Here is an 18,672-nt window from a genome sequence, read left to right as displayed (position 1 = left end):
TGAGTTCCCAAACTTTTCCTCTGGTGGTCATCATCATCATCATCATCATCAGCATCAGCAACAACTCAGTCAAGATCGTCCACATCAGAAATGTCATGGGTCCTGGGCTCTGTGGTCCTTGTGGGGATGATAAGCCCAGTACTAGAGCCCCACCTGATGTTTCCAGGAGGTGAAAACGGTCCTCAGCCTGGTGATCACTGGTATTTCTTTCTCCAGTTCCTTTTCCATATTTCTTGTTGATAGGTTTTCTCAAAACATGGTTGGGTTATGTATTTGGTAGGAAGAATAGAGGCTTAACCTACTATCTAAACAGGGAAAGGCTTTGGACATCTGAAGCAGAAAGGGACGAAGTGTCCTAGTTCAGAATTCTCTCAAGGTTAACATTCAGGTTCAGTTGGCAATTAGGAAGGCAAATGCAATGTTACATTAAGTTCAAGACGGCTAGAATACAACAGGAGGAATGTACTACTGAGACTGTATAAGGCTTTGGTAGATTGTATTTGGAATATTGTCAGCAGTTTTAGGCCGTGTGTCTAAGAAAGAATGTGCTGACATTGGAGGGGGTCCAGCGAAGGTTTACAAAATGATCCCGGGGATGAAGGGCTTGTCATATGGGGAGCGGTTAAAGACTTTGAGTCTGTACTTAATGGAGTTTAAAAAGAATGAGGGGGCTCTGATTGAAACTTCCAGCCTGGGTTACAGTGGACGTGAAGAAGATGTTTCCATTCATGGGACAGCCCCAGAGTGAAGGGACGACCCTTTAGCACCCTTTAGATAGGGTGGACAGTGAGAGTCTTTTTCCGAGGATGATGACTTCAGCTTGTATGAGGGGGCATAGCTGCAAATTGAGGGGTGATAGATTTAAGACAAATGTCAGAGGCAGGTATTTTACTCAGAGAGTGGTAAGGGCGTGGAACGCCCTGCCTGCCAAGGTAGTTAACTCAGCCACATTAGGAGCATTTAAACAGTCCTTGGATAAGCATATGGATAATGATGGGATAGTTAGGGGGAGGGGCTTAGATTAGTTCACAGGTCGGTGCAACATCGAGGGCCGAAGGGCCTGTTCTGTGCTTTATTGTTCTATGTTCTAACTGAGCTGAGGAGGAATTTGTTCAGCCAGGGGGTGGTGACTCTGTGGAATTCACTGCTGCAGAGGGTTGTGGAGGCCAAGTCACTGAGGGTATTTAAGACAGAGATAGATAGGTTCTTGATTGGTAAGGGGATCAAGGGTTATGGGGAGAAGGCAGAAAAATGGGATGAGAGACATGACCAAATGGTGGAGCAGACAAAATTGGCTGAATGGGGAGGAGATGGCCAGGTGGTATTATTGCTGGACTGTTAATCCTGAGACCCAGATAATGTTCTGGGGACCTGGGTTTAAATCCCGTCATGGGAAATGGTGAAATTTCAATTCAATAAAAATCTGGAACTAAGAGTTGAATGATAGCCATGAGTCCATTATCGATTGTTGGGAAAAAACCCATCTGGTTCACTAATGCCCTTTAGGGAATGAAACAGCCATCCTTACCTGGTCTGGCCTACATATGATTCCAGACCCAGAGCAATTTGGTTGACTTGTAACTGCCCTCTGGGTAATTAGGGATGGGCAATAAATGCTGCCTGGCCAGTGATGCCCTCATCCCATGAGTGAATACACAAAAAAGAATGGCTTAATTCTGTTTCTATCTCTCACATTCTTATAGAGTCCCTTCACACTGGAAATTTCCTCCAATTTAGTATCTGCTGAATTAGGGTCTCCCACACATTGTCAAATATGTTGTATTTCTTGAGGGAAGTCTTCAGCAAGTCTTTGAAACATTTCCTTTGTCCTTGTCTTGTTCGAGTGCCTTCCTTGAACGATTTGTTTTGGCAGTTGGAACCCAGGCATCCTAAACCAATGTGATACTTTGTGTTTAACCCATTGAAAGTTAAAATCAAAACAGCCTCTAACTTTTCTCAAGGCCCTCCGCTTCTTCCTGTCCCGCAGGCCCGACCAGTCCCCCTCCACCGACACTCTCATCCGCCTAGCTGAAGTCGTCCTCACACTCAACAACTTCTCTTTTGACTCCTCCCACTTCCTACAGACTAAGGGGGTGGCCATGGGCACCCGCATGGGCCCCAGCTATGCCTGCCTCTTTGTAGGTTACGTGGAACAGTCCCTCTTCCGCACCTACACAGGCCCCAAACCCCACCTCTTCCTCCGGTACATTGATGACTGTATCGGCGCCGCCTCTTGCTCCCCAGAGGAGCTCGAACAGTTCATCCACTTCACCAACACCTTCCACCCCAACCTTCAGTTCACCTGGGCCATCTCCAGCACATCCCTCACCTTCCTGGACCTCTCAGTCTCCATCTCAGGCAACCAGCTTGTAACTGATGTCCATTTCAAGCCCACCGACTCCCACAGCTACCTAGAATACACCTCCTCCCACCCACCCTCCTGCAAAAATTCCATCCCCTATTCCCAATTCCTCCGCCTCCGCCGCATCTGCTCCCACGACAAGACATTCCACTCCCGCACATCCCAGATGTCCAAGTTCTTTAAGGACCGCAACTTTCCCCCCACGGTGATCGAGAACGCCCTTGACCGCGTCTCCCGCATTTCCCGCGACACATCCCTCACACCCCGCCCCCGCCACAACCGCCCCAAGAGGATCCCCCTCGTTCTCACACACCACCCTACCAACCTCCGGATACAACGCATTATCCTCCGACACTTCCGCCATTTACAATCCGACCCCACCACCCAAGACATTTTTCCATCCCCTCCCCTGTCTGCTTTCCGGAGAGATCACTCTCTCCGTGACTCCCTTGTTCGCTCCACACTGCCCTCCAACCCCACCACACCCGGCACCTTCCCCTGCAACCGCAGGAAATGCTACACTTGTCCCCACACCTCCTCCCTCACCCCCATCCCAGGCCCCAAGATGACATTCCACATCAAGCAGAGGTTCACCTGCACATCTGCCAATGTGGTATACTGCATCCACTGTACCCGGTGCGGCCTCCTCTACATTGGGGAAACCAAGCGGAGGCTTGGGGACCGCTTTGCAGAACACCTCCGCTCAGTTCGCAACAAACAACTGCACCTCCCAGTCGCAAACCATTTCCACTCCCCCTCCCATTCTCTTGATGACATGTCCATCATGGGCCTCCTGCACTGCCACAATGATGCCACCCGAAGGTTGCAGGAACAGCAACTCATATTCCGCCTGGGAACCCTGCAGCCATATGGTATCAATGTGGACTTCACCAGTTTCAAAATCTCCCCTTCCCCTACTGCATCCCTCAACCAGCCCAGTTCGTCCCCTCCCCCCACTGCACCACACAACCAGCCCAGCTCTTCCCCCCTACCCACTGCATCCCAAAACCAGTCCAACCTGTCTCTGCCTCCCTAACCGGTTCTTCCTCTCACCCATCCCTTCCTCCCACCCTAAGCCGCACCCCCCGCTACCTACTAACCTCATCCCACCTCCTTGACCTGTCCGTCTTCCCTGGACTGACCTATCCCCTCCCTACCTCCCCACCTACACTCTCTCCACCTATCTTCTTTACTCTCCATCTTCGGTCCGCCTCCCCCTCTCTCCCTATTTATTCCAGTTCCCTCCCCCCATCCCCCTCTCTGATGAAGGGTCTAGGCCCGAAATGTCAGCTTTTGTGCTCCTGAGATGCTGCTTGGCCTGCTGTGTTCGTCCAGCCTCACATTTTATTATCTAACTTTTCTTCTCACAGCTTGAGGTGCTCGGGACCTCTGCACCTTATTCTATTCACACTCACACTACTCTGAAATCAGGATGTCACCGCTCCACTGGGCTGACTCAAATTCTTGGGTTGTCTGTTCGAATGGAGTTAAACTTTACCTGACCTTTTTTTTATCCTTTACCTTAATTAGTGAGATTATAACTTGTTAAACATGAATACTTTCAGATACAGCACAGTAATAACTCTCAAGGAACACATTGGGAAATTTCTGAGTGGATGGTGAAGAATCTCAACTGCTGTTGGAACTGAACAAAATATTATAAGAAGAAATTCCTAGCATTGATGTGCACTCCAAAAATTGGCTGCATTTGTCTCTATTTTAAAATTAAAACCACATTCATTTAACATCAATAAGTGAGTGAAGAAAGCTTTTGCTATAAGGTTCAGATCTTGCAGCAGTGGGTCAGTCCTACCTGAACATCCAGTTGTTCCCTTCTTTACAGAATATCCCAGCTGGCAATGGCAAATGAAGGAACCTTTGGTATTTTCACAATCACCGTAGAGACAGATATTAGGATTCAAGTCACATTCATTCACATCTGCAATGAGACGATGTAATGTCACTTTCAACAACACTAGCATTTGCAAAGTCCACTTCATCTGTAACATACCCTTTCTAGATTTATATTCTTCCACTAGAACAGTTAAAATTCACTTACATTGTGTTACATTTACACCAAACTTGCTCAATTATGGGGAAAAAAAAGCTAAACATTGTTAATCTAAATAACAATGTCATAATCATCTTGGTGCTTACCAATGCAGGTCCTCATGTCCATAGAAGCCATGAATCCATCAAAACACAGGCAGCGATACTCCCCAGGGATGTTAGTGCACTGTCCACCATCACAGATATCAGGGTTATCCTCACATTCATCAATATCTAATGAGGCAAGGCAAAACATAAGGCAAGTGTCATCATTTTGAATATCCCTCTTTAATTTGTTAACTAGCCATCAACAAATATCAATTGTACAGTGAATAGTTCTGACTAGTATTAGTTTTGATGAAAATGGCATTACTATCAGAAATTTCTTTGGGTCTATTTTGTGTCCAATGATGAATAGTGAGATGGTGTTGAACACCTGATGAGAAAAAAAACTTAAGCAGGGTCTCGGCCCAAAACGTCAGCCTTTCTTCTCCTCGGATGCTGCTTGGCCTGCTATGTTCATCCAGCTCTACACCTTTTTATCTCAGATTCTCCAGCATCTGCAGTTCCTACTATACTTAATCAGGGCCATTTTACTCATTATAAACAGATATCAACTGCATAAATTAAAAAGGTGGATGATCTCATTGAATTATTTTAATGTTTGTAAAATTTGCTGTTGTCTTACTACATAAAACATATTACTTTCAACTTACCTGCACAGGTTCTCTTATCAGGCATAAGAGCATAGCCCTCAATGCAACTGCATTCATAGCTTCCTTTGGAATTTGTACAGTGTGTGTCACAGCCACCATTCATGATGGTACATTCATCAATATCTGAAATATGAAGAGGATGGTGCAAATGGCCTCAGTCAGGTTTTAGATTTCTTATATACATACACATAAAGCTGGATATACTGATTACAGTTTGAATGTTTGTTTCTTTGGAGGACTTAGGTCAAGGGGCAAGTTCCAGTGTGCTGTACATCATCAATTTTGGAATAAAGAATTGAATTTTCTCGAAGTTTCTCCTGATCTTCTACCACATCTTTAGCAGAAGTCCAAGGTTACGGTGATGGAGAGGGTGGAATCCTAAGGAAATCCATCATCTAAACAAAGATGATGGGATTAGGTAATTCCAAGTTGATGCTTAAAAAGACAGTAAATTGATAAAGTTGGAATGTGCTCCAGGATGGGTACTGAAAGAATTCAAGGAAATAATGGTCTTGGGAAGGTTTTCCTTGGAATAAGAGGTGATGTGATCCAGTGAGAGATAGAGAAAAGGGGCATAACTCAGGGGTGGAGAACAAAGTAAGTAAAGGCAGACAAACAATGCCAGAGATTGTTAACGACAGGGACATATCACGGTTGGACGTGTTTTTTCTTGATCAAGGAAAAACAGACATTAATAAAGCTAAGTTATTCGTAAATGTTTATTGAAAATCTTACAGGAAAATCAGATAGGGAATCATCTTCAACAAAAAAGTCCTGAAGAACACATCCATATTCTAGTGAATGCACTGAAATGCAGCACAGGGTGGTGGGAGGAGGCTTGAGGGATGAACTATCCTCTTGAAGACCGTTTTTTAAACAGATGGGGGCTTACATTCATTTCTGCTGTCGGCAGACTCAATTTTGGACCCAGTGAACTTGCAGAGTTTGCTCCCAGTAGGATTCCTCTTATCACCAAGTGGTCTGCTCATGAAAAGGAGAAAAATCATGCTGATGGTACAGAGCAGAACCTCACTGTATCAGCAGCAGCAGGAGAGTGCCTCCTGGGACAAGAGCATCCAAGAGATTGCAACACGAGTTCCATAATCTTGTCTGAGGCTTACGCCTTCAATAACTCAGTGTTGGAGTTAGAAAGGAGGAGGAAGACACCCATCAAGATCCTCTCTCTCCACAGGATAATTCAGGTCATTATTGCCCTTGCTAAGCCTTCTGTGACTTATATTATGGTGTTTTCAGGAAGTGATGGGAGCTCTATTGGAACTCATGTTGGATTGGGTTTGGCTCTAGTCGTCTTAGTGGGATGGGGGAAGAGAAGCCATGGACTGTTGCATTCAAGATAACGTGTTCTTACAAAGATTTGATCAGGCCTCGACAATAATGGCCCATTTTAAAATTATATATATCTCCCTTTTGTTCTGTAATATATAGGAATATGCTTCCCAGCTATATGTTAAAACAAAGAGCTGATACCAACCAATTTCCAGCCCACACCTAATGTTCACCTCCTCCCCACTGCCCTATGGTCACTTCTCCCAGGTGACGCCTTCTAACCTTGTCCAGGCATGATCGCTATCAATCACCTCCTGTTTGCTCCTGGAGAGTACCTCTCACCCTCACCAGCATTACCTGGCAATTGCTCCTTCTCCCTTCCTGATCCTAACAATGGCTCCAAAATCAAGTTGTTTCCTGGTGAACTGACTGGGGAAATGTAGCAAGCATCCCGCTGTATTATGCAAATGAAATCTGAAGCTGAATATCGGAACTGGTACAGGGATTGCTCCCTATGCTTTGATCATGGCCTTCACAGAACAACCCAAGCCCTAGATATTTTTAGTCAATTCTGTTCAGACAGGGTGTGACATGCATCTGGAGTGAGTGGGAATTAAACATGGGCCATCTGGCCCCGAGACAGGGACATTACCATGTTGCCATTAGAATCTCTAAAACAATTTCTAAACTGAAAAAAAAAGGGATAACAACCAAATATTGGCATTGGTAGCTTTCTAAATGAAATGGGGATGGGAAGGTGAGATTGCAAAACTTACTTCTGCCTTCAGAAGCAATTTCTCTCAGCACTAATGGGAGAAATGGTAGCTTGAACTTGAAATTAGAACATTTAAAGGCAATTCAGCCTGCTAAGAAGCTGGGTGTTTACACTATGAATGACAAGCTAATTCAATAACAGAACTATATATACTATCAATATTTCAACAAATCTTACCAACGCAGCCTTGCCGATCAGGAGTAGCCTGGTATCCAGTGTTGCAAGCACATTGATATGTTCCAACCATGTTTACACACTTGCCATTTCTACAAAGAGTGTCGCTGAGGGAACACTCATTGATATCTGAAAAACATCCGAAATAAAGCAACAAAATTTATTTATTATGGAAAACATTTTCTGGATCAACAGCCGAAAATAAAAGTCTGGAACTAAATAGCTGGTCATAAATAAACTTATCATCGCCAATGAGGGACCTAGTTTCTCTTACCAATACAGGCACTACCATCTGGAGTCAGCTCATGTCCTGGAGGGCAAATACACCTGTAACTACCTTCTGTGTTTATACAGGTCCCACCACGGCACAGAAGAGGGTTCCTCTCACACTCATCAATATCTGCATGGGCAAAGCAAAGAAAATATTAAAACATTAAAGCTTCTGATGACTAATCAGTTGAGTCAACAATTTAAAGAATATGATTGGCCCTTGATATTGTTATTTGTTGACTTGTTTATTAAATTCCAAACCCTCTAACATCTGACCTAAAAAATATGTTATCAGATACACTTTGGCATCTGTGTGCAAACACAAATAATAACATTCTAACCTGCGCGCCCTTCTACGGATATCAAAGAACATAAAATCGGGGAGGTTTTTATTTCATCGCTCTTCTTTATTTTACGTTGTGTTTTAATTTTCTTTCCAAGTTCCATCTAAGCATTCTTTTCCCTATTTAGTGATTTGGCTATCTGAAAACTAATTACTATCTTTTAGAAGGTATTCAAACCAAACGACTGTGAAATCTAATTGAGAGATTCTGTATGCCTGAAGTGAACTGTATACTGTCTCATAGATACACAGCACTGAGAGGAGAGGGACAACTTGTTTTCTACATACTGAAACTAAAATAATTTCTCCTTTGACCTGACAGTTAGCTTGATACCTCCAGATATGGGTTTGATTGAGAATTTGCTACACGAGGAACTGAGAGTGCGAAACATATTCTATTAATTTTTGGAACACATGTAGATTGAGTTGAGGAGGAACTTCTTCACCCAAAGGGTTGTGAATCTGTGGCATTCCCTGCCCAATGAAGCAGTTGAGGATACCTTGTTGAATGGTTTTTAAGGCAAAAATAGATAGATATTTAACAGTAAAGGGGTTAAGGGTTACGATGAGCAGGCGGGTAAGTGGAGCTGAGTGCACGAAAAGTTCAGTCATGATTTTATTGACTGGCAGAGCCCCTCAAAGGGCCAGATGGCCTACTCCTGCTCCTATTTCTTACAGTCTTATGTTGGAGCTGACGTAAGAAATTTTTAATTTGTGTGAATGATCTTTTCTAAACAACACTATTCTTCATCATTGATGTATACAGCATTCCAAACAGAAAAAAATGACTTCAAATGAAGTCCATTACAAAAAAACACAACCCAAAAGAAAACCGTATATTTTATAGCACAAGAAGTTAATGCAGATAAATCTAAACTATTATATAAATGAAGTCTGATATCAGGAATAAAGTTATCCTATAAAGACTGAACTGAGCAGTGCCATCATCACTGCTGGACAACATGTTACACATCCGAATACATCTTCTCAATGCTGATTGCCTACAGGGCTCTATAATGTTAGTTTCATTCTCAAGTACATTCTCAAGTTGCTGCTAAAGTAAACCCTAGTGTATTTCTACTCACGCAGCTCAGTTTTAGAAAATGAGTCTACTTTTAGATCCCTCCATGTGAAAGATCCTTCTGTGGTTAAGCCAAAGGTCAGAAGCCTGTATTCTAACATCTGTCTATGTATATCTTGGGTGGTTTCATGAAGTTTGTGAATTGACTGGGTGATTTTCCAGCTGATTTTTCTCCCCTTCCTGTGAGTAAGTGTATCGTATCTCTCTGGCTCCTCTCCTGATTAAATTGTCCTCTCTTGGTTTGTTTCATTTATTAGTTGAATTTTCAGCTGAAAATTTTTTTTTAAGTTAGCCTAGTTTTTGAAGTGCACATGCAAATACACTTGAGGGCCCTGTACAATCCCCAACGTAATAGAATCTGACGGAATTGCTTGGGTAATTGAAGATTCAAATGGACAACTCTGTTGCAGGAACCCCCTGAAAATATCCATTTAAATCAGAGCATTTGGATGGTTTGGCTGCACTTAATAGTTACCGATGAACAGCTGGACAATTAAAGACCTAGCCTAGCTCCTGGGTAACTACTAAGCTTGTTGCTCCCAGTGATACTGATCCCAGATCCCATAAATCCCCTGCAGCCCATGACAAGGCACTCTACTCAGACACCCACTCCAGCTATCAGATCTGAAAGCCCCTGAGCTGCCAGATTTGACAGCCACTCTCTCCCCAGGACATGGCACTGCTCCCTACCAGGACCTGACATAACCGCTTCCTTCAGGGACACAGTACCCCACCTCTCCCTGGCACCCAACAATATCTCCTCACCTGAGGTCCAATATCCCTTAGGGAATTGCATTCCCCCTTTCCTTTCCACTCAAGGCCTGGCATCTCCTGGCTCCCCCCTTCTCCCAGGACCTGACGTCACCATTCACTTGCCCCTGGCCCAGATGCCCCTTCTGGCCCACCCACACCCTAGGCGGACAGCGCCCTTATGGTTTCTCCCCCAGCAGACTCAATTCCGCCACACCCGCTCCACCCGAAAGCCTCTAATACTTACATGACACCTTAACTTCGCAATTATATTTCCACAGGATTTGCCAAAGTATCGGCTTTGTATTGCTGCAGCTGTGAATCTCAGAGTAGAGCAACTACAGGAAAAATGGGGCATCATTTGACTTCCCCAACTGTCCTGTACTAGGAGGGATCTAATCAAAGTAAGATGTGCTCTACATTTCTGGAGGAGCTGGAATTAGAATTTCCTGCCAGAAATATAGAGTTATTTCTGATTGTAAAAAATGAAGGAGCAGAGTTGCAATATGAATGTGATTGCCACTCTTTGGAAAATCCGATCCCTGTTGTATTATTCATATGAGCAGGCGCCTTCACAGTGTTAACATTTGTCAATCAGTAGGACGATATACCTACCCATGCAATTCTTCATCATCATAAATCCGCTCTCAAAGCCTTCAAAGCACTCGCACTCAAAATGGCCAGGGGTATTGACACAAGTTCCATTTCCACACAGGCCAGGAGAGATCCGGCATTCATCAATGTCTTATTAAACAGAAGAAAACAGATTTCAAAAGTGAACATTCTGAAGGAATTAAAAAGACCACTAAGTGTTTGGGTTTTCTACTCTGTGCTTTCTATTTTTGTGTTCAACATAGCTTTCCTCGATCTCTATGAGTGAAATGTAACTTACAGCAAAAGGCATAACTAGCTTTTGGAAATTACAATAGGTTAAATTACTTGAGCTGGTAGAAATTACAACTCAGTGAATTGTGAAATAACCTAATTTAGTCGGACATTCAGATTTAAAGGTGTTATTGCAAGTGTTTTGATTTAGAACAAACAATACTTAAGATTAATAAGGGCTGGAGGATTTGAATAACAGCTGAGCAGGCAAGGCTGCCACTCAAAATGATCACGCTAGATTCCAGACCACTCCCACCAATTTTAATGATGTCTGGCTGCATTGCAACCAGAATATTGTCCCGGATTCTCATCCTCGAGACAAAGGAGATGGCGTCTCAAAGGTTTCCGGCTCTCCCACCCTGCTTTGAGAGAGACTGGCCACGGAGCTAGGGTTGTTCTGTTGAGGAGAACCTGCAAGCTACATTTGGGCCAGTTGGCTGCAGAAAGCATTCCAAGGCAGCACAGTTAAAAAGTGCAGCTGTAAACGTTCTCCTTTCGGTGAGAAATGAGTCCAGACAATGTCCGAGATCTCAGAGGACAGATTAAGGGGTGGATTCTGAGACCCCCCATTGACTAAGGATAGCAGGCAGGTTCCTGAGGTTGCAAGGCCAAACTGAAGGCCTGCAACATTGCGAGAACTCAAAGTACAAATGCCTTTGAAGACATTTCAAAGTATCAACTCTGGTGTGGGCTTAAGTAAGGGAAGCTGAAAGGTCTGAAGGTGGATTAATCACTCAGATCAGATGTATGACAGCCCAGAGCTCTGAAGGAGATAGCTGAGGAGACTGTACAGGCTTTGGTGGTTATCTTTTGGGAATCATTGGAGTCAGGGAGGGTCCCAGAGGACTGGAAAAAGATAATGTAACACCCAGGCTTAAGAAGGGAGGGAGGGAAAACACAGGAAATTTTAGACCAGTTAGCCTGGCCTTCGAGCCCAGTATTAAATATGGATAAGCATGTGGATGTATATGGAATAGTGTAGCTTAGATGGGCTTCAGATCGGTATGATAGGTTGGCATAACATCGAGGGCCAAAGGGCCTGTACTGTGCTGTAATGTTCTATATGTTCTATGTTAAGGATGAGTTTGTAGGCTGCATGGTGAAATGGGGCGGAGTCAGTGCATTTTCCCTAAGGGAAGGCCATGCCTGGCAAATCTATTCAAATTGTTTGAAGAGATAATGAGCAAGTTAGACAAAGGTGAGTCAGAGAACATCATCTATTCGAATTTCCAGGAGGCATTTGGCAATCTGTCTCACAGGAGGCTGCTGAATAAGAGCCCATGGTGTTGGGGCAAGGTACTGACATGGATAAAGGGTTGGCTGACTGGCAGAAGGCAGAGGGTGGAGATGAAGGGGTCTTTTTCAGGATGGCAGCCAGTGACTAACGGAGTTCCGTCAGCGCCTATGTTGGTACAACAACTATTCACACTATACACTAACAACCTGGCTGAAGGAACTGAGGGCATTGTTGCTCAGATGACACAAAGATGGCTGAAAGGACACATAGTGTTGAGGAAGTGGGGAAGCAGCAGAACAGTTTGGACAGGCCAGGAGAGAGGGCAAAGATGGGACAGATGGAATACTATGTGGGAAAGTGAAAGGTTATTCACGTTGCTGGGAAGAATAGAGACATAGGCCATTTTGCGAAATGTGGAAAGGCTTGGGAGAGCTGAAACATAAAAGGACTTGGGGATACTAGTTCAACATTCTATTGAAGTTAAGTTACAGGTTCAGTTTGGCAGTTAGAAAGGCAAATGCAGTATTAGCATTCATTTCAAGAGGGCCAGCATGCAAGATCAGAGAATTACTGCTGAGGCTGAATAAGGTTCTGGTCAAACTGGAATACTGATTGCAGTTTTGGGCCCCTTATCTAAGGAAGGATGTGGTGGCATTGAAGAGATTCAGAGGAGGTTTACAAGAACAAGCCGAGGGATAAACGGCTTGTCATATGAAGTGTAGTTGAGGACTCTGAGGCTGTACTTAATGGAGTTTGTAAGGATGAGGGGGATCTGATTGAAACTTACAGGATGCTGAGAGGCCTGGATAGGGTTATCACTAATACCCAAGGGCGTAGCTTCACACTGAACCCTTGAGAATTCAGATGAGGATGAATTTCTCAGTCGTGACTCTGTGGAACTCATTACACAGAGGGCTAGGGAGGCCAAGTCATTTGTGTTTTTAAGACTGAGATAGACAGGTTGTTGATTAGCAAGGGGAGACAGGAGAATAGGGTTGTGAAACATATCAGCCAAGACTGAACAGTAGAGCAGATTTGATAGGGTCCAGAGCCAGTTCTGCTCCTATATCTTATGGTCTTCTGGAATCTCTTGGGAAAGCAGGGAAATGCCTCCAGAGTACCTGCTTAGCTGAAGCTTTTCCTGTCCCCTACCCCATTCCTGGAACATCGTCTCCATGGAGCAGCCAAGTACAGTGATGAATGGCAGGCTGATCTAATACTCAGAAGATCCTGATAACATCCTCTCTGTCCTCCCCAACAGCCTCAGTAATTGGCAATTATTTGTGACCCAACAGGTTACCTGGGTGGGTTTTGCTGTTTCTCAACCACCCCTGGTCAGCTAACCAAAATCTCAGAATGCAACAATACAGCAAAGGAACAAGCCTACTGCCTGATTCCATTTTTCTATTTGTGCTTCCCATTTCCCCGTTGAATCGGCATCTATAGGACAAGCAGGATTCTGTGCACCGTGTTTTGTTTGTTTTTAGTTGTGTTCATCAATGACTTACAGATCGTGGTGCTGGTATTGCTCAGTCAAGTCAAAGACCTGTACCTGTGCAGTTTCTCTCCTCCATATCCAGGGCAAATCCATTGTCACATTTACACCTGAAGCTGCCGATGGTGTTCCTGCACTTCCCATTACTGCAGAGGTTGCTAAACACTTTACATTCATTAACATCTGTAAAAGCAATAAACAGCATGAATAGAAATCACAGAGTTGAAAAGAAAACATTTCTGATGCCTGACTCAACTCATTGGTTACCTACTTAAACTTGCAAGGCAAGACCTTGTCACATGAACAAGTCAACACTTCAACAATCTCATCAAATACAATCTTTGTGTACACTGAACATTAAATCTAACCCCTGAGTTACAAAAATATACCAATACATTTTTCAATTTATCTGCTATGGGGAGATATAAATTAGTTTTTAACTACTTAATGTAACATTTTTAAGTCAAAAGGCCATCGGGTTGCTCTCTCATTAAGGAGAAATGACTGGCGGAAACTTAACCTGAGGGTTACCATGCCTCAGATGAGAAGTAGAGTCCTTCATGGTGACCTCGCTGTTTGCATCACCCTGCATTTCAAACCAGCTATCTGGCCAACTGAGCTAACTGGCCCCCATAATGCATAGCTGCAAATAATTGGACAACATTTTTTAAACTTGTGATCTAATTAGTGATGTAGAGAATAGATAACCAGCTAGGTGATGTGTTGCAGTTTTAGCTTTTGGGATCAGTGTGATCCACAGCTGCCACTTGTGCAGGCACAGTTCAGAGTTCATGAGCTGGAGTCTGAGCTTGTAACACTGATATATATCAGGGAGGGGAAAGGTTAACTGGAAAGGTTGTTTGTTTCTGGGAGCAGTCACACTGTTGGACAAAGGTTGTTTGGGGGAGGCAATGGCCTTGTGATGCTATGGCTGGACTATTAATCCAGAGACCCTGGTAATGTTCTGGGGACCTAAGTTCAAATCCCATCATGGTGGAGCAAGTTGAATTAAATTTAATAAAATCTGGAACTAAGAGTCTAATCATGACCATGTCAATTGTCAGAAAAACCCACCTGGTTCACTCATGTCCTTTAGGTCAGGAAACTGTCATCTTTACCTGTTGACTATATGTGATTCCAGACATACAGCAATGTAGTTGACTCTTAAATTGCATTCTGGGTAATTAGGGATAGGCAATAAATGTTGATGTGGTGCCGACATCCCATGAATGAATAAATAAAAAACAAACTTCTCATTTGCCCTTCAGTCGGGGCAGGATGGTGTGACTGCCACAGTAGTAGGTTGAAGACTAGAAAGGGAGGTCCAGCAAAGGAGAATTAGCTGCCTCATGTCTCCAACAGGTTTGACATTTCGTGAGCTTATGTGGTTAGGAGAAGGGGCTGCAGGCTAGATAAGCAAACTGGCCACAATATCATGGCACCATCACAGTCCCTTGAGGCATGTGTCTCTGGTTCTGTTGGTGCTGGGCAATACTTTTTCTTCTCCTCTTTCTTAACTTCAATGTTAGTATCGCTGATGGTTAAAGTGCCAATCATAGAGTAATAATCCTTGAAGAAAAATGAAGAATGAAATGTTTGTTTTCCATCTGAGATCCTGACATCGTAAAGTTGCCGTTTCGGTCCTTACCAAGGTCTCAGCTATCGGGTTAAACCCTGTCCTACATGTGCCTCAACACAGTGAGTTGTCTTCTCCATGACCCATGATTGGTCTTCTCCTTCCTCATTCTACCATGTGTGGCTTTGATGTTTACATTCCTTTCCATGCACGTGGTAATTAACTCAATCTGACTCTTGGTGGGGTCTTTATTATTTTCTTACAACTTTGAAATCTCCAGCCTGCAGGATGGTTTATCCACAAGTTCGGATACACAACCTGGGAATGCTCCACCATGGACAGTTGTGGAATAATCCACCCCACCAGCATCACTAGTGTTAGTCAGTCTTGGGTACTCAGTGTCAAATGAATCACAGGGTGTTACGAGCCAAAATAGTTTATTCACTTCTATTCTATAGTAAGTGTTTTCTTCAGCACTGAATCCTTAATTGAGTGCTTGCACAATAGTTTTTTCAGTTGCTTTCTTTACTCCCTCAGTTGTGTGTATTGGTGCTGTGCGGGAGCATGTGCAAACAGATCAGTGACCCTCCCTATTTGGATTGCACATTTTCTGCAAGGGTCTTTTTTAGCCAAATGATCTAGGAGAAAGATGATAGCTGTTAATATTTCATGTGCTTTATTCAGCCTCTAGCCAACACACTTCTCTACTAGAGATAATGGGAACTGCAGATGCTGGAGAATCCAAGATAATAAAATGTGAGGCTGGATGAACACAGCAGGCCAAGCAGCATCTCAGGAGCACAAAAGCTTTTGTGCTCCTGATACACTTCTCTACTACCCCAGACACATACATTATCTCTCTCGACCCCCATTTCTGCAGAAACCTATCTCCTTTCTTTTGGTGATGCCTCTACCCTTCAGTGTCTCCCTGCAACCATCATCACTTCCATTCTCTCCCTTCATCTTCCTGCTTTTCCCCCTGATCCCACTCCCACTGCAATTCTCATGCCCTGGCTAAGCTCACACCACCTCTTATTCACATCACTAACTCATTCTCCCTCGCCATTGCAGCTAACTACTCCAACATGTCCCCCAGCCTAAACATGCAGCTCTCATCCATCCTGCCCATACACAACACCAGGTTAGTGTTCAACAGGTTTAGTTGAAGACACAAGCTTTCGGACTCTCAGTCCTCACTGACACCCGAAGATTAAGTGAGACTCCGAAAACTTGTGTTTTCAAATAAACCTGTTGGAATATAACCTGGTGTTATGTTATTTTTGACCTTGTCCACCCCAGTCCAACACCAGCACCTCCACATCAACCCTTCCTGTCCACCTTGTCCTAATCACTGTGATGCTTCCTTCTGCATCCCAGATTGCTCTCTCCATTCTTTGGGATGCTTCCAATGCCACACAAGAAAGTGACATACAATTTGTTTTTCTGATCAAAGGATGACTTTAGTTTTACCTTTATAGAATGGTCTTCCTGTTAGAATGTCACCCCTGTTGGTGAACCCTGGGCCTCTTGGGCAAAGCAGATCATATTCCTTAGTACCAGGCCTGGGGCACTCATCACAATCCAATCCCCAGGCAGATCCAATCGAACAGCAGCAGGCATCCATTCGAAATCTTCCAGCGACTGGTTCCGTGCATTCATCCTCATCCCACTTGAGATAACACTGCTCCTGACGGATATCTACAAAACATATTACGTAGCTGTCAGTGCCTCTCTGTTGTAGAATCTCTATAGTCTCACAGTTATTCTTGGAGTCTTAAACCAAAACGATTATAGGACTTCTGAGCAAAGTTTTTTTCAGATTTGCATTTGATTGCTTTTGGATGTCAAAAGACTATTTGTGATGTGTACAGCCACATATCTAAAGCAAATGTTTGATGCCACTCCTGAGATGTGTCATAGATCACATTGGGATAGTTTGCTATGTGAAGAGGGTACATTGATGCCCATATATTACATGGAATTTAATTCAGACAATGGGGCTCTTAGCAGACTGTTGGCAGACCCTCACATCGCCTCCTTTGGGAAAGCCTATAAAAACTGGTGTCCTTCACTCAATTCTATCAAGTTCACACAACCCTGAGTGAATATAAAAAATTGGCCTACATCTGTGCCCTAAGTGCCAAGCATGCAAATACATAAGCAAGGAACAAGTAATACGAGTAGACCATCAGCCCTCTGTTCCCATCAAAGGCCTTGCTTTAAAAAGTAGCTGGAACTTTGCAAACAGCATGGACAATGCCCACTTTCCTTTTAAATTTTGTGCTTAAAAACTGACACTTTAAAAATGGAGACAGTAAAAACTGCCGATGCTGGAGTCAGAGATAACACAATATGGAGCTGGAGAAGCACAGTAGGCCAGGCAGCATCAGAGGAGCAGGAAAGTTGATGGTTCAGGTTGGGACTCTGTGTTCCTCCAGCTCCACACTTTATTAACTTTAGGAGCAGTCTATTAACTATATTTTAAGGTATCCAGATAATTGATTTCTTACCCACACAGATTCGACCCGTACTGTCTCTGGTCAAACCTTCGGGACACTCACACTGGAAGGACCCTTGAGTATTAACACAGTGCCCATTCGGGCAAATGCCAGGAAAGACTGAGCATTCATTCACATCTATACAAAATGATAAAACAGAATGATAACCTTTGATTCCAGTCATTTCATTAATTTGGTTTACTACAAAATTAATATTCAAAGAAGTATGCACAACAGTTAAGATCATACAATCCCTACAGTGTGGAAACAGACCCTTTGGCCCAACTTGTCCACACTGACCTTCAGAGCACCCACCCAAACCCACCCTCTTATAATTCACCTAATCTACACATCCCTGAACACTATGGCTAATTTCCACCACCTAGCCTGCCCATATTTGGACTGCGGGAGGAACTGTGCAGATGTGGGGAGAATGTGCAAACTCCACATAGACAGTTGTCCAAGGGTGGAATCAAACTCGTGTCCCTGGTGCTGTGAGGAAGCAATATTAACCACTGTACGACTGTGCCACTCCGAGGTAAGTTCACAATCACATCCTGCTAAGTACAACAAATACAGAAATGAGGGGCCCTAAACTCACCTCTTAAGATAGGCCATGTCCAAATGCAGCAAGGCCCGGACTCTAACCAGGCTTGGCCTGAAAATTGGCAAGAAACGTTCCTGTCAGCCAATGGCCATCTCCAAAAATCAGAGGATCTGAGCATTGTTTCTTGACTTTAATAGGTATTACCATCACTGCTAATCATCCTAGGGGATAGCACTGACCAGAGCTTCAACTCGGCAACATGGTGGCTCAATGGGTAGCACTGTTGCCTCATAGCCACATGAACCAAGGTTTAATTCGAACCTTGGTGTGTGCCTGTGTGGAGTTTACATGTTCTCCCAATGTCTGTGTCAGTTTCCTTGCACAGCCCAAAGATGCACAGGTTAAGTAGACTGTCTGTGCAAAAGGATTGTTCTGTAGTGTCCAGGGATGTACAGGTTGGTGGATTAACCATGATTAAAAACCCCATGCAGGGTTATGGAGGTGGGAGTGCTGCACAGTCAGCACTCATTCTCAATAATGCTACATGCTACTTTGAGTTATAATTCCGTCATTCTTGGTGCTTTAAGTGAAAAATTTCCATAGGAAACAATGTTAAAACCAGAAATG

General features: G+C 43.8%; 1 protein-coding gene across 1 annotated transcript in view; it reads right to left on the bottom strand.

The window, feature by feature from the left end:
• LOC125450677 (fibrillin-2) overlaps positions 1 to 18,672 on the bottom strand; it is a 343,642-nt gene that overhangs the window by 109,446 nt on the left and 215,524 nt on the right. Inside the window, exons 23-31 of the mRNA XM_059642692.1 lie at positions 17,511 to 17,636; positions 16,471 to 16,698; positions 13,482 to 13,607; positions 10,423 to 10,551; positions 7,638 to 7,763; positions 7,367 to 7,492; positions 5,128 to 5,250; positions 4,520 to 4,645; positions 4,176 to 4,301 (exon numbers count right to left, since the gene is read on the bottom strand). Coding sequence (XP_059498675.1) covers positions 4,176 to 4,301; positions 4,520 to 4,645; positions 5,128 to 5,250; positions 7,367 to 7,492; positions 7,638 to 7,763; positions 10,423 to 10,551; positions 13,482 to 13,607; positions 16,471 to 16,698; positions 17,511 to 17,636 — 1,236 coding nt within the window. The remainder of the gene's footprint in view (positions 1 to 4,175; positions 4,302 to 4,519; positions 4,646 to 5,127; positions 5,251 to 7,366; positions 7,493 to 7,637; positions 7,764 to 10,422; positions 10,552 to 13,481; positions 13,608 to 16,470; positions 16,699 to 17,510; positions 17,637 to 18,672) is intronic.

The sequence above is a fragment of the Stegostoma tigrinum genome, chromosome 3 (assembly GCF_030684315.1).
Source record: "Stegostoma tigrinum isolate sSteTig4 chromosome 3, sSteTig4.hap1, whole genome shotgun sequence".
Classification (NCBI taxonomy): domain Eukaryota; kingdom Metazoa; phylum Chordata; class Chondrichthyes; order Orectolobiformes; family Stegostomatidae; genus Stegostoma; species Stegostoma tigrinum.
Note: the sequence above shows the minus strand (reverse complement) of the source record. Positions and strands in the feature narration are given on the sequence as shown.